At 48.7% G+C, this 23,025-nt stretch overlaps 1 protein-coding gene across 2 annotated transcripts in view; it reads left to right on the top strand.

The window, feature by feature from the left end:
* Positions 1 to 23,025, top strand: part of EPHX2 (epoxide hydrolase 2) — a 47,344-nt gene that overhangs the window by 20,657 nt on the left and 3,662 nt on the right. The window contains exons 8-16 of one of the 2 annotated variants that reach the window (XM_037042240.1): positions 383 to 461; positions 3,281 to 3,315; positions 4,731 to 4,757; positions 5,331 to 5,416; positions 6,946 to 7,057; positions 17,235 to 17,306; positions 19,102 to 19,135; positions 19,828 to 19,930; positions 21,692 to 21,761. In XM_037042240.1, coding sequence (XP_036898135.1) covers positions 383 to 461; positions 3,281 to 3,315; positions 4,731 to 4,757; positions 5,331 to 5,416; positions 6,946 to 7,057; positions 17,235 to 17,306; positions 19,102 to 19,135; positions 19,828 to 19,930; positions 21,692 to 21,761 — 618 coding nt within the window. The remainder of the gene's footprint in view (positions 1 to 382; positions 462 to 3,280; positions 3,316 to 4,730; positions 4,758 to 5,330; positions 5,417 to 6,945; positions 7,058 to 17,234; positions 17,307 to 19,101; positions 19,136 to 19,827; positions 19,931 to 21,691; positions 21,762 to 23,025) is intronic. The other variant, XM_037042241.1, reaches the window with a different exon arrangement.

Genomic DNA, 23,025 nt, shown 5'->3' with positions numbered 1-23,025 from the left:
ATACTGGGGCTGGAGATTTCTTAAGATTTCAGAGCTGTACTAGCCCATATGCTACCTTTGCAGATTAAAAAAAGGCAGACTCCTTCACTCTCTGCCACCTGCCGGAAGTCTTTGTAATGATTATAGAAATCTGTGAGGCCTTTGTTGGGAAAGGTGTTCTTGGATGCAGCATTAGATGCAGTGCACAGACCCTACCACTGTCCATGGCAGCCCTGTGCAGGTGGGCTCGTTCCAGTCCCATGGAGAAGATACCACGTAATGTCACATGGCACTTGGGATGGAGCCATTTACAAAGAGGAGGGGGAGAGAGGAAACGAAGAGGGGGTGTCAGTCAAAAGTTTTAAGACCGAACTGGAGTTCACGTGAATTGTTTGTTTTCTAGATTCCTGCCCTGGCCCAGGCAGGTTTCCGGGTACTAGCTGTGGACATGAAAGGCTATGGAGAGTCATCCGCTCCTCCTGGTGGGTCAGCTGGCTTACAGCTGTTGTCTGTTGGTCATGCTTTCGGACCGTCTGAGCTCTCCAGCTGCACTGCCTTCCCCTGGTCCCAGGTCAGAGCAGGCAGTCCTTCAAGGGGGTCTGAGTCTACATCTCCCCTCTCCTGCAGTGTCCTCTGTCCATGCAGTTTGGGTCCCAGACGCCTCTGCTCCTCATACTCTGAGTGAATACAAGAAGCCCAATGGTCTGTGCCCTGAGTGTGTCTCCTGCTGGTTGATGAGGATGTAGAGTGTAGGATGTACTGTCCAGCTCCAGAACATATTTCATCCCGCAGAGCTGAAACTCTACCCATGAAATGATGCCTCCTCATTCCTCCTTCCCTCCAGCCCCTAGCAACTACCCTTCTGTTTTCTGTCTCTATGAATTTGACTACCCTGGGGACTTCACATAAGTGGACCAAAGCAGTATTTATCCTTTTTTGACTGGTTTATTTCAGTTAGCATAATGTCTTCAAGGTTCATTCATGTTGCATCATGATTTTCTTCTTTTTTAAGGCTGAATAATATTTCATTGAATGGATATACCACATTTTTCTGTTCACTCATTGATGGACACTTGTGTTGTCTCCACCTTTTGACCATTGTGAATAATGCCGCTGTGGACAGGCGTGCACAAATATCTGTTTGAGGCCCTCTTTTCATTTCTTTAGGGTATATAACCAGAAATCAAATTGTTAGATCATAAGGTAATTTATAGGCCAGCTCTTTAACCCAGTGTCCAATGGACCTCAGTGGGAATCTATCCAAGAACGGGTATCAGGGGGCCTGTCAACCCCTGAGGCCACGTGTGGGTTTATGAGCATTTTTTCATTGTTTTCATCAGTTTCAGAGGGGTCCTCAGCCCCAAACTATTTAAGAATCCCAGGTATGGGGGCAGCAACATGAAGCAGCGGCCAGGCGTGCAGCACACTCCTGGTCCCTTCGGGTGTCAGCAACGCTGTCAGCAGTCTGTTGGCAGCTCGGCGAGTCAGCCCGGCTGCTCGACGCCCTTTTCTGAGCTGCTTCCCCCATACTCACAGTTGGCCTGTTGTGTTGAGTCTAAAGCCAGCAGAAGGGGACTGAGGCTCTGGGTCACTCGGGTGGCCCCCAGCCAGGCCCCTCAGGTTGCCATGCAGTAGAGCCTCTCTAGTCCCCCCACCCATTGTTGTGACGTTGAATCAGCAGCTACTGCTGATGTTGAATGGTGCAGAAGTGTTTTAGGTAGAAGGACAGCCTTCGGTTCAAACACCCGGGAAAGGTGTCCAAGGGTTTTTTAAAAAATTAATTATTAAAATGTCTTCTTATTCATCTATACTACAGTGTGCCCTGATTCCCCTAGGCAGAACTTAGTAATACAGTTTTTCATTCAAACCAGAACACTATTAAAAGTAAAAAGAGGCACTGTTAGTAATGGTACACTGAAACTGGAACTGGAACTTACAGTCATACCCTAATTATAATCAAACAAAATATTTTTATTTATTTATTTTTAGAGAGAGGGGAAGGGAAGGAGAAAGAGTGGGAGAGAAACATCAATGTGTGGTTGCCTCTCACGTGTCCCCTGCCTGGGGACCTGGCTTGCAACCCAGGCATGTGCCATGACTGGGAATTGAACTGGCAACCCTTTGCTTCACAGGCCTGTGCTCAATCCACTGAGCTACACCAGCCAGGGCCCTAATTATAATTTTTAAGGAAACCATAATTTACATGTTAACTATTGTTGAAGATTTTATATGCTATAAATTCTAAAGCCAAGCATAATTTGGAATACATACATACCCAGTTGAGATCATTTGTGTATAAGTTTCAAACCATTTGTTACTGGGTTTTAAATAACAAATTACTTTTTTCTAAAATTTTGAAGCCTTTGTCTCACTATCTTCTAGTTTTCCTTGTTGCTACTAAGAAGTCCCATGCCATTCTGATCCATAAGCCTTCCTGTGTGATCATTTGTTTTTTTCTTTCTTACCCTTGACACTATTTCTTGTGTTCTAAAATTTTATGGTATCGTGCAGTGATATAGGTCTTTTCTCGTCTACTTTGCTGGATATATTATCTTTCAGTTGTTGGAAATTTTCTTGAGCTACTTCTTTAGTAATTCTGTTTTTTTCTTTTTCTTTCTGGAATTGCTTTTATCATTAAAATATTCAAATTACTCAAAAACAATCTACAGAGTTAATGCAATCTCGATTAAAACCCCAGTAGCATTTTTTTACAGAAAAAGAAAACACAATTCTATAATTCATATGGATCCACAACAGACCAGTAGTCAAATCAATCTGGAGAAAGAACAAAGCTGGAGGACTCACACATTCTGATTTCAAAATATATTACAAAGCTACAGTAATCAAACAGTATGATACTGGCATTAAGACAGGATATGGAGCTCAGAGGTAAATTCACACATATTATACACATATATGGTCAACTGACCCTTTGGCAAGGGTGCCAAGAACATATAATAGGGAAAACACTGAGAAAATTAGCTATTCACATAAAAAGAATGAAATTGGACCATTATCTTAAACCTTATCTTACCAAAAATTAAAATAGATTAAAGACTTAAATGTAAGACTTGAAACTAAAACTGCTAGAAGAAAAATAGGGGGAAAGCCTTGTGACGTTGGTGTTGGTAATGATTTCATGAATATGGCACCAAAAACACAGGCAACAAAAATGAAAACCAGTGGACTACATCAATCTGAGGATGGAACAAGAATTTTTGTTTTGGTAAAAGCGTCCTCCCAGCTGTTGGTAAATTTTAGCCCTGCATATTGAATGTATTTCTTCTCTTTTTAATTGCAGAAATAGAAGAATATTCCATGGAAGTGTTATGCAAGGTAAGAAGGATCTTTGGGAAACATCTGTAACATCTTTTTATCTCGGTATTTTTACCAATATAAGACAGAAGTGTGGGTGTTCGTTTCAATCTTAGGAAAATATCATTTCATAGCATTCAGGTGTAATTCCTTTTTTAAAAAAGGTTTTATTTATTTATCTTTAGAGGGGAAGGGAAGGAGAGAGGGAGAGAAGCATCAATGTGTGGTTGCCTCTCATGTGTCCCCCTCTGGGAACTGGCCTGCAACCCAGGCATGTGCCCTGACTGGGAATTGAACCAAGATCCTTTGGTTCCCAGGCCCACGCTCAATCCACTGAGCTACGCCATCCAGGCCTCAGGTATAATTCTTACTAAAGCTTTGCTGTGTCTCAAGTACTGCTCTCAGCATTTGATGGGAGATGAAACTGAGTCCCAGGTAGTTGCCTGAGGTTAACAGCCAGTAGAGCCAGGTCTGAACCCTACATTAGCTCCCACAGCTCTCCTCTTAGCTGCTCCACCACATTGTCTTTTCATCCTGGGAACTTTAAAAATCGCTATAGATGGTACAGATTTTGGTGGCCGGACCTGAGAGTTAGTGTGTGGATCAGTGACTACTCTAAGACAGGCATAAGCACTGTTGCAGAGGGGGATCCTCATTGCAGAGCTTGAGGGGGAGGGAGGGGCAAAGGTGAGGAGAGTCTGCCACCCAAACCTCCTTAGAACAAAAGCAAAGGCTGGAGGGGTCAAGGGTGGAAACAGAAAACTAGCAACGCTGCTGCTCACACTAAAATTACAAAGAGCCTGCATCTCAGCATCACAGCTCTGGAGTCCTTCCTCCCCACCAAACCCTACTCCACCCCCCACCCCCCACTTCCACACAGCCTCTGCATCCTATAAGGGCAGCACGGGTAGAAGCCTAGTTTCCAGTCAGGGCTGTGTTTCCTCCCTCGGTTTCCAAGTCGTTGCCCCTTCTGGTCTGCCACTCCTGAGAGCACTCGCGAACGTTGCATCGTGTGCTCCGGCTGCCGTAACAGAGCACCACAAACTCAGTGGCTACAGCAACAGTTATTCTCTTGCAATTCTGGAGGCCAGAGGTCTGAGATTAAGGTGCTAGCACGTCTTTGTCTGAGGCTTCAAGGTGAGGCTCGAAGATGGCCATCTTCTCCCTGTGTCTTCAGGCACCCAGATCTCTCCTTGTGCAGACACCAGCCAGATTGGATGAGGGCCCGCCCTGATGACCTCATTTTAACGTTATCACCTCTTTAGTGACCCTGCCTTCAAATACAGTCACCTTTGGAGGCACTGAGGCTTAGGGCATCAGCTGTGAGTTTTAGACACAATTCAGTCGATAACAAAGGCAACACAGTACTTCTAATCTTGAAGTGGCCAAGGTGGGTGGACACAGTTTCTGATTTGTGTGTGTGTTTTCTTTCTTAGGATATGGTAACCTTCCTGGATAAGTTGGTAAGCAGTAATTTTGAACCAAACTCTGGAGAATTCTGTCTGGGTCTGGGCAGTTAAAGATGAGATGGTACCTTTCAAGGTGTCAGCTGTCGGAGCTCTCCAGGGGCCCAGAAAGGCCCACTCGGGGACAGTGGGATGCAGGGGTGGGTGGGGGGTGAGCAGAGGGGTTACATAGATGGGGATGGTAGAGATGTTGGAGAACATTGTAGAGGTAGGTTTTTTGTTGTTGTTTTGTTTCATGAAAAGCATCTTTCAGGGAATAGGATACCCTTGTTGTTTTGAGTCAAGAAGTTTGGAAAATATTCTGTAGGCTAATATTTCACAACTTTTTTGAATATCTTTTGAAATATCTAAAATCGAATGCCTCCATTTACTTCAGTTAAAATGTCAAACTCAAAACCAGTCACCGTCCATCTGTGAGTGTGCTTTCGCAGAGCACCCGAGCCACTCCTGAAGTTACAGCTCAGTGACACGCTGCCCCGTCCTCAGCCACGTCGCGGTGCAGGATGGAGGCACCGGCAGGGGAGGGGTAGCTACCACCCACAGTCACCCTCCTTCTTTACCCTTTGCTAGGGTATCCTGCAAGCCGTGTTCATTGGCCACGACTGGGGAGGCATGCTGGTGTGGAACATGGCTCTCTTCTACCCAGAGAGAGTGAGGTAATTAGGCCATGAGCAGTAAGGGTTTGGGTAAGACGGGGGCTGCATTCCCGTCAAATCCTTCCTCGGGTCTTGAACCCCAGCAAACTTCTTGAAGACAAATAGGTTGTCTGGGAAGGCACCCCCTTAAGTCCTCGGTGCGCGTTGGCACACCATCAAGGAGGACTTGGTGAGCTAATGTCTTAGAAGGCGAGGCCTGCCCTGGTTACTGGTAGTGGGACAAAGAAATAATTCAGGGACTGAGAATTCAGTGGGCACGCAGGAGAAGCACTGTGGACTTTGAGGAGAGTGGGGGAAGCAGCAGGGGTGCTGGGTTTACAGAATTAAGCACCAGGAGAGACTAGTCCTGGACGGAGGGTCAGGACTGGAAAATGTGGCTTCCAGTTTTGCCCTGAACGAGCACTTCACCCACTAGGCCTTGGTTTCCTCAACCACAAAGTAGTGCCGCAAACTCCTACCCAACTATGTAACCTGCACACGGCCATGCACGTGTCAGGTTAGCATGCATTTCATGATCATCCTCACATCAGGCACAGGTCTCAGAAGGGCATTTCAGAGCACCGGCAGGGACTTCAGATGGCGGGTCTGGTGCCCAGAGAGTCAGGTGTGTTTTTGTAGCTGCACTCGGTTTGCACTGGCAACCAAAACTAGAACTTGCCTGACCCCCCATTTCAGCCTGGGGTCTTAGCAAATTAAATAAACATTACTCTTAGCAGCCATCTGTATTTCCCTGACTGCTCGAGCTACTTTTCATTTGGCTACGTTTATAACAAGGAAACACTGCAGAACTTGGTACAGCCCAAATGGTAGAATGCTATCAAACATTTTCTAAAATATCTTAAAATCTGTTCACACTCTTCTTCTGATCTCTTTAGCTTTTCTCCCTGTCTTCTCTCTCATTCAAAAGCAAAACAAGAGCTCAGTTCTTAACAACTGGGTTCCCCAAAAGGTTACTCTACTTACTGTATTAGATGCCAAGTTCAGATTTCCATCAGGCTTCCATGATGCCCAAGTCCGGAAATGTCTTATCCCTTTGAATGCCTGTGGTATTCTGTGCTATTCTTATGGCCTTCCTTATTAAATTGTGATAAGCTCCTTGAGTGCTGACTTTATACTTTCTCTCCCCTTGTATATAAGGTAGAATTATACTCAGCACAGAAGAGACACAGTGAGTGAAGGAAGGAAGGAAACAATGAATACTAGAAACCATTGTTTCTAGGGAGAGATTGTACTGTTCACATACCCTAATCAAGGTTGATATACTGCATGCAGAGTGTGTATGAAGGTGGGGGTTGTCTGTCTGTCTCCATCTAAGGCACGTGGGAAATACTGCAGTTCGATGGGGGAAAAAAACCACTGGGCTGGGCGAGAGGAAGTCTGAGTGGGGATCCCCTCCTACCACACGCTGCTGGGTGAGAGCCTGTGCACATCACGTGCCCACTTCTAGCCTTGGTTTGACATGGAAGGCCCTGTCTGGTTCTTACAGCCCGTCTTCAGGGTCTATGTCTCAGTGCCTCTTCTTTCCATAGAGCCGTGGCAAGCCTGAATACTCCCTTTATGCCGGCAAACCCCAAAGTGCCCCTAATGGAGAAAATCAGAGCCAACCCTGTTCTTGATTACCAGCTCTATTTCCAAGAACCGGTAAGTTTGGGCCCCAGCAAGGTATTGCTCTCCTTGCCCCGTTCTCTCTCCTCCTCCTCACTGACTTGATGCGTCTCTGTCCCCTGGCGTTTGTTAGTCAGAGATGACTTTACAGATGGCTCCGGTGAGACCAACTCCGGAGCTCAGCTGTCCTTTCCGGGTGATGACACATTGCTGTGTGTGTGTATTTGGGGTGGTGAGGGAATGGGAGGGGGAGTGGTGGCACCCCAGCTTCTCCTGCTCCCCCAAAACTGTGGAGTGAGGGCTGAGTGCTGGTTTGGAGCTGCCGCCTCTTTGTTCTCTGGTTGGGAGGGTGGTAGAACCCATCTCTTGTTGGTAGCAGCTCCCGACCTCTTGCCAGGAGAGGCAAGAGGATCTTGATTCTGGAGAAGTAAGGTTTGTGATTACAGGCAGCAGCAGACCCTGAAAGGCCTGCAGTGACCTCTGGTGTGCTTTGGAGATATGGGGCATTTCTAGGTGTCAACTGATGTGCCACAAAACCCTAGGTGCCCCTTGGAGCTCAGGTGACGTGTGTTCTGGGGTATCACTGCCACGTGTCACTGGGATTCACTGGGAGTAGCATCAGGAATCAGCGTCACTGGCCTGCCCTGCAGCTGACCTCAGCTGTGGTGCACCTGCTACTCATTTAGAAGTTGTTTAACCCGGGGATAAATATCATGGGAGGTGAGAGTTTCTAACAAAGTTGTCCATGATCCTTAAGGTGAGTTTTGCAAGGTCTGGAACATGCTGAAATTGCCCACAGAATTTAACGTATGCACACATCTTTCCAGGGAAAGAATCCTGAACTTTCATCAGAACCTTAATAATTTGGTAAAGGCTAAGAGCTGCTGGATGGGATGGGCTTGGTGTTTCAGGTGAGGAGCAGGGAGCAGCAGCCCCAGCATCACCTGGGAGCTTGCTGGAGATCCCAGGTGATGGGATCACAGGCCCTCTGCCATCTACCCAATGAGAATCTGCGCCTTAACGAGGTCCTCCAAGTGACTCATTTGCTCATTAACTGCCTGAGGAGGTCCTCCCAGCTTTGACTCTCACATTCTCTAGCCCAGTGATCCTCAGATGTCATCCGAGTGGGAGGCTAGGTTCCTGGACCCCAGCCCCAGAGCCCTGATAGAGTAGGTTTTGTTGGGGCCAAAGGATTCGCATTTCTCACAGGCTCTTAGGTGACACTGACTCTGCCTGCTGGTCCTGCAGGCACAGCCTGAGAACCAGGCTGTAGCCCCAAGGGAGGAGCTAACCCAGCCATCCCCCAGGCAGTGTTGGGTGGTAGCCATCCTTCTTGGGGTGGGGGGGCAATTAGAGACCTTGGGCAGCTGGTTCCAGTAGGGACTGCTGGAGCAGACCACGGGGAGGGGGCTGTCTTGGCTGTCGCACTCACACAGGGTGCCTCTACTGCAGTGATTCTCAGACTTCCTGGTCCAGGCTCCCTTCCACTCTTAAAAATCACTAAGGACTTCAGGGTTTTAGTTCATGTGGATTATATCTCTATCTGTGGGTGTTTGCCCTACTAGAAATTGAAAGCTTAAAATATTAATTCACTTAAAAATAACATGCCCATGTTAGTGTACATAACATTTTTATTTTTTTGAACAAACTTTTCTTTCCTGACACAATTTAGAGAGTGAGTGTAGCACTGTGTTTCATTTTTCAGATCCCTTTTATGTTTGGCTTAATAGACTCAGCTGGGTGTCTGAGCGGCTTCTGCAGTCAGCCTGTGCGAGAGTGCACACGGAACCTTCGGGGGACCACACGGTTGCCTCCGAGAGCAGGAGAGTGAGGTCAGGTGGCAGGCTGGCCTCAGGGCTCCCCAGGTTTCCTCCAGACAGAACTTTGAAAAAGGCTGCTTTTTAAAAAAGTTGTAGTAATGTAATTATAGGAGCTAGAAAAAGGGAAGTAGTAGTTTCACTGTATGTTGTGTTTTGATCAATCTTCAGTCAGAGTGTTTATCAATGGGCTCGAACTCATTTAAATTATTTTCTACATTCGTTTTTAAATTGTGAAACGCCCGTGATGTAAATCTACCGTTTTCGGTGTGCAGTGCAGTGGCGTTAAGGGCATTCTGCTGATGTGGGGCCATTATTCCTACTGTCCAGCTCCAGAACCCTTTTCGTCCGGCAGAACTGAAACTCTGTCCCCACCAAACACTAACTGCCCCCTCGCTCCTCCCCCAGACCCTGGCAACTCCCATTCTGCTTCCTGTGTCTACAAATTTGACTAATGTCATCGGAATCGTACAGTATTTGTCCGGCTTATTTCACCCAGCATGTGCCATTCACACTGTAGCACGAGTCAGAATTTCCTTCCTCTTTAAGACTAAATAATATCCTACTGTGCACGTAGACAACCTTTGGTTTCTTCATTCGCCTGTTGATGGGCAGTTGGGTTGCGACTGCTGCTGTGCGTGAGTGCCCTATGCCAGTTAGCTCTGTTCGCAACCGCGCTGTGGCGTCGGCCCCACCTTCCCAGCTGAGCAAGCAGAGACTGCGACAGGCTCCCTAACTGGCCCGACACTGGGTGCAGGTTGACCTGGTGTTGTTTGACCTCAAAGTCCATGTGCCTCCCCTTAGGCCACGCTGGGAGGGAGCCTGTGGTTGATTACCCTTTGCACTTCTCGGAGAAGCAAACCAGGCTAAGCTCAAAGTCCTGATTGAAAAAGTGGCCTCAGGGGAGAGATGGGAGTTTATTGCAGTCCCAGTGGGATAAAGGCTTTGGTTTCAGAGGTTGACACCGTCCCACCTTCCTTGTGAAAACAGTGACTCTGCTGTTCTGTTGCAACAGCTGGTTTTAACGAGGGGTCGGGTGCTGTTCTCAAGCAAAGACTTGTCAGGGATGGGTTAGATATTCAAATTAGTGATCTGGCCACCGAAAGGAACCCAGGAGCCCTGACCCGGTGCTCCGGGTAGGCCCGCAGCCAGGTCTCATGGAGAAACCATTCGCCTGGGCTCTGCCCCCATGGCTGCTGCCTACTCAGTAACAGGGCAAGTCCCTTCCTGTCTCTGGCCTTTGGGTTTCCTCTTCTCAAAAAGGATGGTCTCACTGGATGGTTTTCAAACAGATTGTAGCTGAAAACATATTCTGACCAATAAGTAAAACCTAAAGTGTACAGAAACTCTTTGCTTTCAGGGATGGGTGTTGATAGCCAGCCCTTACTTTCTGCCTCTTTTCCCCCAACCCAGTCCCCACTGCTCCAGCCTGGAGGAGTCATCCTTGAGGACTCAAGGTCATTCCGGACTCAGGAAGGCTCCAGTCTGGGTGGGTGCCCAGCCTGCCCACCTCTTGCTCCTGTCTGCAGAGGACACTGCAGGGGGCAGCTTAGACAAATCCCAGGTTTAGATCCAACGCCCACCCCCAGCTCTTCGAACCCTTAGCACACGTGTTTACTGTCTTGTCCTGGGAATTTTGCCAAGTCTGGTGGAAGCCAGTGTTAAAAGCTGTCTTTGCTCCCCAGAGAAGGGATATTTCTTCGCTTTCCAGAGAAGGGATGATAGGCTTTGCATTTGTATTGGTAAGAAAGGGGAGACAAGGAGGCAGCTCTGGGCAGCAAAGACAAAGAATCAGCTGAGTAATTTTAGCAGGACCTGTTCTTTTTTTTAAAGTCTTAAGATTCTTCACGTCTTGCTGAGCCCGTGGCCATCTCATAGCCTCTTTGCCCCGCCGCCAATCAGAATGTGGCTAGTTTGCCCTGTTAACTCTGCCCTCTTTCATTTCCCAACGCTGGTTCATCTTCACCCCTTCCCAGATAGGAAGAAGTATAGGTGTATCTTTATTTGGGTTGCGGGGTGTATGTTACGCACGTGTGCATGTTTGCGTGCACATGCACACATGTGTGTGGAACTATATAACAAGCTTTGGCAGATTCCAAGCACCAAAACCTGCTTTTAAGTATTTAACCAGCTGAGAAACTAGAGAATAGAGAGAAAATGTAGGGAAAGGAAATTTTAGGTCTTGGTCACAGAAGAGGGTTTCACCTGGCTGAAGGGCACTTCAACATCCACAAACGATCTTTCTCCCTCACCGGTGTCCAGTCTTCCTTAACCCCTAGAGCACCCTGACTCCCTCGGGCTAGAGGGACAGCCGGTGATTTGTTACAGCCTTTATTTTTTAGGCAATTTATGCTTGCTACTTAAAAAAAATACTGAGTTGAATAAAATGAAAAGTTAAATCCCCCCTCACTCCTTCAGAACTAGCTACTTTAAATAATTTGGTACTTCCCATTTTTAAAAAATGTTTCAGTGTGTGTGTGTACATGAGTGTATACATTACTTTTAATACAATTTGAGTCATTTTGCTTTTTCATTGAATAGATCTTAGATTTTCCTGCAGTACATAGAGATTTACCTCACTCCTGTTTTTTTTAAAGATGTTATTTATTTATTTTTAGAGTGAGAAGAAGGGAGGGAGAAAGAGAGGGAGAGAAATATCAATATGTGGTTGCCTCTCTCACACCCCCTACTGGGGACCTGGCCCATAACCCAGGCATATGCCCTGACTGGGAATCGAACCGGTGAGCCTTTGGTTCTCAGGCTGAGACTCAATCCACTGAGCCACACCAGCCAGGGCAAGATTTACTTCGTCCCTTTTAATGGCTGCTTGGTGCTTCCTAATCAAGGTGGACCATAATTGTTTACCTAACCAATCTCCCATTGAGGAACATGATTTTGATGGAATAATACATTGGAAAAGAATGTGCCACCGTGAGCTACCCTGCTCCCCAGTCTTTGTCATGGTTTTTGTTTTGGTGCCATCCCTGGGAGAAACTATTGGCATTTCATTTTTCTTTTCTGAAATGGGTTGTTCTAGTGAAAAGAACCAAATACTGAGGGGCTTCAACTTGGAGTTCTCATTTCCAGCCTAACTGTTTATAATCTAGCCTCGAACGAGATCACAGCCCAACCTGCGGGCTCTTCCTCCTCAAGGTGGCCTTCCCAACTTAGTGCTGTTGTGACAAGCAGGAAGATCCTCCCAGGGAAAGTGGCATCAGAGTGTCTCAGGTCTTCTCACAGCCCCTCTGAGGCCTGACTGCCCCCTCACCCCTCGTCTGCCCGGCCAAGCTGCAGAGTAGTAAACAGTTTCCACTTTTTTGCCTGGGTACCAGATACCTCCACCCACTGGTATAGCCCCGGGGACAGCCACCCCAGCCATGTTTTCTGGCCTATTTTGAGAGAACTCTGCCCCAGAGTTTCAGAGGAATGCAAGTAATTATCAGGGTAGCCAGAACACGAATCCGAGTTGCTGGCCCGACCCACCAGTTAGAGGGACCTGCCCATCTCCGCCCTGAGTCAGTGTCTTGTGGCCTCAGCTATAGAGTTAGGCAAGCTGCCTGGGCTCCTGCTTTGTGGGAGCTGCCATTTGATTTAAATGGCTGTCTCCACTGTCTTAGCCATGAAACAATAGGCCCAATTATGGGCATCTTCTGCAGCAGACCTAGTCTGCGTCCTGCAAAGAACAAAAGGAAAGATGAAGGAGAAGTTCCACTAAGCTGGTGAGGAGGGAGGAGGTGTCTGTCGGGGGTCTGAGTCAGAGAAGGTGGCCTGCTGTGCTCTCCCAGCTGTGGGAACTTCCCTGGTTGGTGAGGTGATCCAGACGTCTGTCCCTGCCAGCACTTGGTGAAAAGTGTGTTTATGTAATTAAGTTTGTTTATGTAATTAAGTTAGGATCTCAAGATGAGGGATGGACAGCCAGGTCAAGGAGTAGCGAGGGTTTAAAGAAGCCTAAACAAACTTAGGCTTCTTTACTGCACCCTGGTTTTCTGGGGCTCATTGGACAGTGAGTCGAGTGTATGCGTGGGGAGTAAAGACGGGGTGTAAGAAGTCTGGGTGCTTTGGCTCCTGGGAACCCCTGCATCCCGCCCCCTGTGGTCAGCACACACGTTTTCCTGCTGCTCAGTGGGCCCCATGGGCCTCAGAGGCTCTGCACACCTTCTTAACCTTGTCCTTTCTTACCTGCCCCTCAAATCAAGAGACTCCTTGAAGTGGTAGATCTCTTTTCCTAGGCCACCGTAACAAATGGCCAGAACTTTGGCAGCTCAAACAACAGAAATGTATTCGCTCACAGTTCTGGTGGATGAAAGTCCAAGGCCTTAGCGGGTTTGGTTCCTTCAGGGGCCTCTGAGGGAGAATTCTTTCCCTGCCTCTCCTAGCTTCTGTTGGCTGCCAGAAACCCTCGCCAGTCCTTGACCTGGCTGTCCATCCCTCATCTTGAGATCCTAACTTAATTACATTCACCAAGACCCCCTTTCCAAGTAAGGTCAGGTTCACAGGTCCTGGTCGTTTGGTCTTGGCCTATCCTTTGGGGGTCACTGTTCAAACCAGTAGGGTGAGGCGTGATGACACTGGGGTATGCATGAAAAATGTATTTCATCAAGTGCAGCATTTTCTTTCTCAGTCTTTAAAGTTCATTGTAATGATCATGTTGAGGAGTGAGGCATGCTATCCACCAGGACATGTGTATCAGACGGTAGAGATGTGTCTCGGGAGTGAGGGCGAAGCTGCAGATGCCGGTCTGGAAACCATAGAAACCACGGAGGGCAGAATTGGACGTTTCCTTCTCACTACACGTGTCTGTGATTTCGAGCATAAAATGAAGAAGCGGGGAGAAAAGTGGACCTGATTAGTAAGAGCGGCCAAGAGATTCTGACGAATTCTCTAAGGTGGCTCTCTTATTCTTCCAGTCACTCACACCATTTCTAAGTAGCCTAGCAGGAAATCTTGATTCTTAAACATCCTCAGAGCTCTCTGAGACCAAGCTCCAGGATCGTGGAGTTCCAAAGGCTTCCTTTCTAAGGAGTTTCTTTCAGGAGGTAGAACTCCTTTCAGCTTGCCTGCCCCAGGCGGTAGCTTTTGGGTGATAGTAGATAGATGCCTTTATTTGATGTCGTCCTGGAGGTCAGTGCCCAGCTGCCCCTCAGAGCTGGAGGTGAATCACCTTGTTGGTGGATGTGAGCGTGCAGTGGCGTGCAGAAAAATGGAAGCCACAACTCACGTGGTTGTTGAGAAGGTGCTCCCTCCTCAGTCTTAATGGCACATTCCTTCCTTTTTGTCCTGCCTGCTTCCCTCTCTCCTTCCCATCCATCTGGCCTTCGTTGGGTACTTGCTCTGACCATGCTATGGTGGCAAGGATGAGAATATGAACCAGGTACAGTGTGTTGCCCCTAAGAAATCCGCAGGCTGGCGAGGGGTCCAGGACCAAAAGTGGACAATTCTGACGCCATTTGGTGACTTTGGTGATAGAGATAATAATTGTGATGACAGTGATAGCCATTGATTGGCACTCCTCTTACATGTCAGGCGTTACAGGAAATAAGACTCCCATTGTACAGATGAGGAAACCGAGGCTCCGGAAGGTTAAGTCACCCAGTTAATAGCTCTCAGAACTGGGACTTGAAACCACTTTTGTAGAATTCCAAAGTCTATCGTTTAAGTCCTATGCTTGGCGGCACAAAGAGAGGTGCCCCATCCTGCTGGGCAGACAGGAGCCTTTACATTGTTCTTTAGGACTTGAAAAAGAGTTTTTGTAAATTACAGAGAGCCGACGCCATCAGCAAGGCACACAGCCAGAGCACAAACATTAACAGCTTCTCCCCTTTCTGCCCTGACCTGTGTCCTCATTCTCTGCTCACCTGATGTACTTCCATGTGGGTGTATACATTTGTTTGCCTTTTGGCCTCCTTTGATCTTTATTGATCCTTTTGGCATCTGTTTGCTTTTTTAAGGACCATTTGAGGGCCAAAGCCCTGTCCAGACCTCTGGACCTACAGAGAGGCCTACACACACCAAGATGTGCCCTGGGCTCATAAACCACAGTGGTTCTGGGTTGGGGGCTGCTCTCTATAAATCAGAGTGATGACCGCAGCGACGTGCTGGGTGAACCGGGGCTGCCATCGACCTCTTAAAATGTGCTTCCTTCCATAGCTATTTCTTGCCTTGGCATTCATCTCTTAGCAGAAGGCCGTGATTGATTCTCCATCATAATTGAATTTTACACATGTGAGGAGATTGTAATTAACGCACCGACATCAATTTCCTCGGAAAGTCTGAGACTGCGGGTCCAGCACTGCCCGATGACAGATGCATCCCGTGCACCGCGCTGGCCGCTCGCAGATCCAGCTCTCGTGCTTTGCAAAGTGCAGAACAGATGAAGTGCGGTGGAGGAGGGCCTCTTACAGTGTGTGGGGCAGAGGGCCACCAGTCACTAGAACGCTTCGTCGGCCTGGCTTACAGGACCCTCCTCTCCGGCAGCATTACTAGGGGGAGAGGAACAGACATAACATCAGCCCTCTACTCTATCCAGGCCCAGTCACGGCTAATCCCGGGAATACGAGTGGATGCGCTCCGGGGGGAGCACGTGAAAGGCCCCGTGGGTCTAAGACGAGTAGAGTGATTTTACGGTGATGGGGGAAGGCAGGACTTCATGGAGAAGGCAGCGTTTGGGACAGGTCCGGAAGGCTTCTTGAAGGCCAGTCTGAAGGGCGTTAATGTTCTTGGTGGAAGTAACACTATGTTAAATAAGAGAGGTGGGGGAGCAGGGCATCCTTTCAGAAAACATTCTGCAATCCAGTTTAGTTGTTACCTGGGTGCGTTCGGTGAGCAGTTGGAAAAGAGGAAAAAAATAGATTGACACATTACTGTAGACTGAATGTTTGTGTTCACCGCCTCCCCACCGCCTCCCTGCAAATTCATACGTTGAAATGCTAATCCCTGATGTGATGTTAGTAGGAGGTGGGCCCTTTGGGAGATGATTGAGTCTTGGGGGTGGAGCACTCGTAAATGGAATTAATGCCCTTAGAACAGACCCCAGAGAGCTCCCTGCCCCCTTCCACCATGTTAGGACACAGCAAGAAGATACCATCTGTGAACCAGGAAGCGGGCTTTCGCTGGTGCCTTGACCTTGGACATCCCAGCCTGCAGACTGTGAGAAATACACGTCTGTGTTTATAAGCTACACAATTTACGGTTCTGTTCCAACAGCCTGAATGGACTAAGGCACCACTATACTCTTACTCAGTTTCTTCCAGTAACACTGGTCCCCTCAGGGACTGTCCAGGATGAATCTGTCATTTCCAGGATGAATCTGTCATTTCTGCAATCCACCAGCTGCCCTGGTGGATTGCACCTCAGGGACAGCTGACTTTCCTTATGCGGATTCTGTACCAGCTCTCAGGTCCAAGGGCTTTCAATTCCTGGAAAATACAGATTGCGTTAACACTTTCTCTTTCTTCCCTAAAAACCATGGAGCCGGGAGACCCGAGCCAGTAGATTAAGATCCACCGACGGATTTTACAGCCTTAAGATCCACTGATGGATCTTACAGCCCCATGCCACCTGCCTGCCTGTTCTTTGTGTCCGGAAATGCTCCTGGGTACGGAACTGAGTAAGAAGGAAAGGTGGTGAGAAGGTGAATCCAGACTCTTCATTTCCAGCAAGAATCTCTTCCCCAGCCCCCAGAACTAGGGCACTTTACTTCGGTCCCCATCTAGCCATCGCCCCCACCCTTAGGACCTCAGATTTGTATGTCCGCCTGTTTCTGGAAATGGCCAAACAACCAGGTGTAGATAAATGTAGGCAATTAAACGTGAGGAGGCTCCCGTGAGGCAGAAAGACCTGGGAATTCGCCAGCACGAAGGATCTGTGTCCAGCTCTTTAACAAGGAGCCTTTCTGCCCTCAGGGAGGCAATCCTTGGTCTGATGGACTGTAATAATTTAGGCCCAAATCGAAGGAGACGGATTTGAAGTTATTGCAGCAAAATGAGATGTGTGACTGGAACAGCATTTGGCTTTTCCACGTGGCTTCTCAGAGCCCTTGGAATCCTCACCACCCTTCAGCCCCCAGCCTCCTCCTGTGCCAGCCCCCACCCCCTGTTCCTGTAAAGGGATTATTATAAGCAATACGTTCTCATTGTAGGGATTTTGAAAAACAGAAAAGAAAACCACACCTATAAACCCGCCTCGCAGGGGAGGACCCCTGTTAGCATCTTGTGTTTAATTTGAACCATTTTTTAAAAATGTGTTTCAGTATGAAAATCTCAATGAATGCACTTCTAATGAAACTTGGGCCCGAGGGGACAGAGTGTGGGGGCATCCTGCTTTCAGTCAGATCCGGGAGGGGCACAGCGGCCAAGATGTCTGTGGGGTCCGTCATTTTGCTTTCTTTATTGTTTTAGGGAGTGGCTGAGGCTGAACTGGAAGAGAACCTGGATCGCACTTTTAAAAGCATATTGAGAACACATGATGAGGTGAGGGGCACCAGGCGGGAGGGTCGGAGTGGGCTGGGCAGCAGGGCTGAGCTGCAGGGGTACAAGGTCGCTGGATGGCCTCCCTGCGAGGATGGGGGAGGGGAGCATGGGGGAGGGGCTCGAGACCCGGGGACTAGCCCTCTGGCCACCTTTCCTCCGATGGCTGCAGTCAGCGGGGTTGGGACCCTCACTCCACCGGTCACGTTAAGGGGGAAGGGTCACGAAAGCTTTGAAACTGAAATGAAAGAACTGTTACAATAGTGGTGCTTGAGAAATGATACCATTTTTACCTTGCCATTTTCGCATGCATAAACTGTTTATCAAAACTCAAAATTAATTTCCACTCCTAAATCTTTTCTTGACAAGCAAAGTTACTCATCACGGTTTATCTCCGTTACCACCGCTCCTGCTCCCGTCTCAGGTGTTTGAGGTCACCTGCACTGCACTGCCGCCGTTGCGCAGAGGCAGCGCCTGCTTGGCCTCCGCAGGTCTGCCGCTTTCTCTGCTCATCGCTTCCGCGGCTCACTCTTGGGAAAGAGTTCACTTGCTTTCTGCCCGAAGGACCTTCATTTGCAGTTCCACCGGCAGTCTGGTAGTAGTGAACTCATAAGTATTTTGGCCTGAAGATGTCTTTATTTTGCTTTCAGTCTTGAAGAATGGTTTGAGTATGGAACTCTAGGTTGACATTTTTTTTTTTCTTTTAGAGGCTCCTGTCATTGCTCAGGAGAAACTGGCCTTGGGTCCGCCCCATTATTGGTCTTTTAGGGCTGTCTAATCTGCGGTTTAATCCATCTCTGAAGGGTTTTTTTTAAACTTCAGTGAACATTTTTTTAAATTTATGAAAGTTATATTTGGTTCTTTTTCAAATCATTTGGATCTCTTGTTCTGTTCTTGTTTTTCAGGTTCTTTTCTATGTCTAATAATTTTAAGCGTACTCTGTTACCATTTTCTCCCTGCTTCGCCCTCTTGCAAGGTCTATTACTTGATACTCTTGGAAAGTCTTATGTCAGGGTTTGATGTGTTTGCTGTCCCTTGCAATGGGATTCTGGGGTTGCGCGTGCAAGAGAGAGGAGAGAGCAGGGAAGTTTGGTGATTTTTGTTGCGGGCTCCCCCTCAGCAGCACTGAGTCTGCGCCAGTCTGCTCAGCCGGCGTCGAAGAAACGACCCCACTGTGCTTTAGCGCTTGCTGCTTCTGTAGGGCATCCTAGGGGTACCACCAGCCCAGCCTCACTTTATTGTCACTTTTGTCATTGACTTTGCGCCTTGGAGGTTTCCAGATCATAGAGATAGCATAAATTCAAACTGGCGAAGGCAGCCGCTATGAATTTCTTGGTGAACACTTTTTGGTTTCCTCGTAGTACCAAACTGAATGGACCAAGTCCTTTGACATCTTCTCTCTGTCATGATGGGTGGGTTTTTTCTTAGCCCACCCTTCAACCAAGGACCACAGGTTTACTGGATTTCCAGTGGAAGGCTGGGAAGGGTCCCATTTTCACCTTCCCATCTGCCACAGACCTGAGGTCTCATCTCTTGTTCCCAGTGGTTGATGAACCCAAGTTCTTACGTCACCAAGACCTGCAAGCCCTCGGTCGGGCAGCGCGGCCCAGAGCTTTGGTTGCTGGCTGCTTCTCCTTTGGCCCCAGAGGACTTGCCTGTTTCTCTTGGAAGTTTAGCGTGTTTGTAGTGGTCTCCTGGCACTCGTAGGTCTTCAGTGTGACAGGGTTTTCAGATGACCTGTTCCGGTCTGTTGTCTTTACTTCACCCATGACATAGTTTCTCACTCTTCTCCCTACAGTTTTTTCCCATCATGTACAACATCCGTAAAACAGGTAAGAGATGTTCTCAGGAGGGAAGGGAGACCGGAGGGCCATGGCAGGGGCTGGCTGGGGTTAGATGAGTGTTTCTCCATCTGCCTCCTCTGAGCAGCAACAGCCACCTGCCAGCTCTGAACTGTGACTTGTGTAACATAGGGTCCCCACAGGGGAATACCACTCTTCTGAGCCCTGGGCTGACCGCAGGGCCTCTGGTTCCTTTCCTTTAGGGAACTTTGGAGTCAAGGTCTTGTGAAAATTCCAAGGCTCTCACTGGAGACATCTGAAGAGGGGCGTAATTGATTAAGCTGTGTAGGAAAGGCTTCGTCAGGGCAGGGTGGGGAGCTGGGGGGCTGGAAGACAGGGGAAGGCAGGTGTCATCCCGGAACTGGGTTGTATGTTCCTGAAGGACAGGAGGGGCATGGTCAGTCTTAGAGCTTTTCCCGGAGGCTGAGGCCCGTGTGTATGTGTGTGTGTGTGTGTGTGTGTGTGTGTGTGTGTGATATTATTGCATTCCGGAATGACAGAGACGGCACACACTTGGAGCTTGAGAGGAGATGGGCTTATTGTGGTTAAGAGAGAATGAGTGGAGGAGCACCAGGGTACATGAGAGGCCATTAGGAGCTTCTCAACCTCCATGGAGAAGGCCAGCGTTCGTTGCTGGGACACCTGGCCCAGGGATGGGATTGGAAAGAAGTGTCTTTTTGCAGGAAGATTCTTAGCGAAAGCCCCCAAAGAGCCCAGCCTCAGCAAGCTCATGTCTGAGGAGGACATCCAGTACTATGTGCAGCAGTTCAAGAAGTCTGGTTTCAGGTAAACAGAAGGGCACCCAAAACACAGAAGAGAGATTGTCCCCAAAAAGGGGCTGCCATGCTCTCAGGGTGTAGGGCAAGGCCCAATTCCCCTTTACCACAGCCCCATGAATGCCTGGCCTGCCTCTGCTTACATGCCTCCGGTGTTGGGAGGCTCACTACCTTACGATGCTCTGCCTGCTCTAGTTTGGAATAGGTCACCTGGTTCTGCTTTATGCTTAGGGGCCCCGTCAGAGCAGATGTCTTTACCTGTTTTCAGTCATGACCCCGTGAGAATCCAATGACAGCTCTGAACTCTTTCTCCAGGAAAACACAGAAACTCAACAATTGCATGTGTTTTTAGGGGTTTTCTAGACCTCTGTCTCTCTCAGAACAGTTTGAGTGAGCTTTGTCTCACCATAGAACTCATGCCCTGAAATTCAGCGGTCTTTAGTTTATTCACAAGGCTGTGCGGCCGTCCCCCTGTTCCATTTGAGGATGTTTTCATTACCCCCCAAAAGAAACTCCATTTCCTTTGCAGTCAACCCACCTCCACGTCCCCTCTACCCTCCCAACGCCCCCACTCCCCCAGTCCTAGAAGGCAATCACCAGCCTACCTCTGTCTCCATGGATTCGCCTATACCGATATTGCACGTAAATGGAATATAATACGTGGTTCTTTGTGCTTGGCTTCTCTCGCTTAGCTGATGTTCTCAGGTGTAGGTAATTCATTCCTTTTTCTCAGATCTGTTTTTATGCCAAAGTTCAGGGCCCTGCTCTGGAACAGCAAAGAATTGCTCCAACAGCCCCTTTCCCGCCTAGCCCCTCAAATATTTAAATACTGCAAATCCCCGAAGGATTCTTCAAGGACACTGCAGTTTGCCACATTTCTGTCCTTCTTCTCTCCCTTATGCCTCTCTCTTGACACCTCCATCCTTCACTCAAACCCAAGGACGCAGAAAGAGCCAAACCATGGTCACTCACTCACTGCCTGGTCAGCCCCCGCTGGTCAGACCAGGACACTGCAGCCTTGGCCGTGAACGCCTGTGGCTGCTGCCCGTTAGCCCCCAGCTTCTCCTGTACCACCACCACCTACAACTCTTCCCTAAGGTTCTCCTTTTTCTTTTCCTTCTTTTTTTTTTTCTTTTTTAAACAGAGACCATTTGAGAGTCTCAGATTTGGGGACAGATTTGCTCTGAAAGGGAGCACAGGGATAATCTGGTCTCACCCCCTCCTTGTTTAGGAGGAAAAGGTAAAAGTCCCCAAAGGGCACATGGCTTGTCCACGCTATTCCCAGGGCCTGGGCCTGGAGGAGGAGCCTTGAGGGCCTGAGGGCACCAACCCTGACCTTGCCTGAGGACCCGGAGAGTGTTCTAGATCCAGCCGCATGGCCAACCTTACCTGTCCTGGAGGAGACCCCTCTGCACCACCCCCTGACATCCCTTCTCAGTGGGTTTCCCAGGGAAGGGGAGTGGCCTCTGGATGGAGAGGGGCGGAGCCAAGCTCTGCACCCTGTTACACCACAGCCCTGGGCGAACATGGGGAATGCTGTGGGCAGGCTCCTGTGTGGGAGCCGCCCTGTGAGCTCTGTGCTCACTAGGCCTTGCTCTGTGTACCGCCATTGTGCTGGGCAGAGACCCCTGGGCTCTGTTCTCTTTCCCCTGCAGAGACTTTTGCTCATCCTGGGAAGAAGGTCTCTGTGCGAAGCTGGTTCCTGGTGGGGTCTATAGCATGGTTGTTGACTAAAAGCTTTCCTATTTTTATTCCCTGATCTGCCCCCCAGGGGTCCCCTGAACTGGTATCGGAACATAGACAGGAACTGGAAGTGGGGCTGCAAAGGCACAGGAAGGAAGGTGAGTGCTGGTGCAGTGTGGCTCCCCTGCCCCCTTCCCACTGACCAGCTGATTTGGCCTTGGGTCAGCGTTGGGTGTGGACAGACTGACCCGCTGGCTCCCTCCCTTCTGTCCTTGTCCTCTGGGCTTTTCGAAGTGCCTCCCATCAAGAGTCTCCCCTAGGACCTCTTGCTGAGGCCTCTCTCGAAACGGCAGAAGGTGGTGCTACAGGCAGAGCAGGGGTGTGTCCGGGCGACTACAGCATCAGTCTGCGAGGTCCGGGTCTCCTGGTGCTGCCCCAGCTCCAGCAAGCAGATGGTCCAGGGCGACTCCCAAGAGTGGCCAAGGTTGTGGGGCTCCCGGTTCACAGTAGGAGCACTGGGTGTTTGTTCTCAGAGAGATGGGGCTTAGCCTCGGGCTTTATCACATGACCAAGTCAGTCTGATTCTCAGTTTCCTTGTCTGTCAAGCAAAAGGTGGTTTCCAATCTCTGGGTCTGCAATAGGAGTAATGGGGTTCTAGGTTACATGAAAAGCTTGTGGAAAATTGCTTTTTCACAGTCCTCAGCTCACACGGGAGCCCTGGTTATCTTGTGGATCCACTCAAACGTGAACACCCTCCATGTGTCAGGCACTGTGCTGGACCGTGGAGATACCAGGTGCATAAAATAGAGGAGGTCTGAAGGCAGTATGGTTAAGGGTGGGCTGGATGGCAATTCAGCTCTGTGTGACCTTGGCCGAGACACTTAACTACTCTGTAAGAATGGTGCCTATCTCATAGAGCTGTGTAAGGATAACATGGGAGAATGCACATAAAATGCTTAGAACAGTACCCAGGACATAGTAGTAGCTCAATTAATGCTCATTTTCCTTATTATCACTGTAATCTGCAATGGACAAAAATGACAAAACTACAGTTTGATGGGCAAACTCTGAGCATGGAGGGGCATAATGACGAAGTCTTTGGGGAGGTGAACCCTGAGGGCGCATAAGTTGGGAACCCTCCTTTTGTGCAGTTTTTGGTGTTCTTCCTCCCTTGCTTCCTCCCATGCACCCACCACGAGGTTGCATTTTGACCTGGAACATTCTAGAGTTTACACAACCCCACAGCAGCCTCAGGGTGAGTTTCAGCAGCAAAGGCACTTTGGAACTTGCCCTGGTTCTTCATTATTTGGAGGATAGGGCGTAGTGAGAAGCACGTGGTTCTGCATGTAGGTAAAAAATAATAATATAGTGCAGATTCCTTCATCAGGGACAAATGGAAGCTGTTTGAAAATTATAATGGTG

This window comes from Sturnira hondurensis, unplaced genomic scaffold (assembly GCF_014824575.4).
Source record: "Sturnira hondurensis isolate 20B ecotype Veracruz unplaced genomic scaffold, ASM1482457v3 Scaffold0003693, whole genome shotgun sequence".
Taxonomy (NCBI): domain Eukaryota; kingdom Metazoa; phylum Chordata; class Mammalia; order Chiroptera; family Phyllostomidae; genus Sturnira; species Sturnira hondurensis.
The sequence above is the reverse complement of the archived record's forward strand: the minus strand, read 5'-3'. Positions and strand labels throughout refer to the sequence as shown.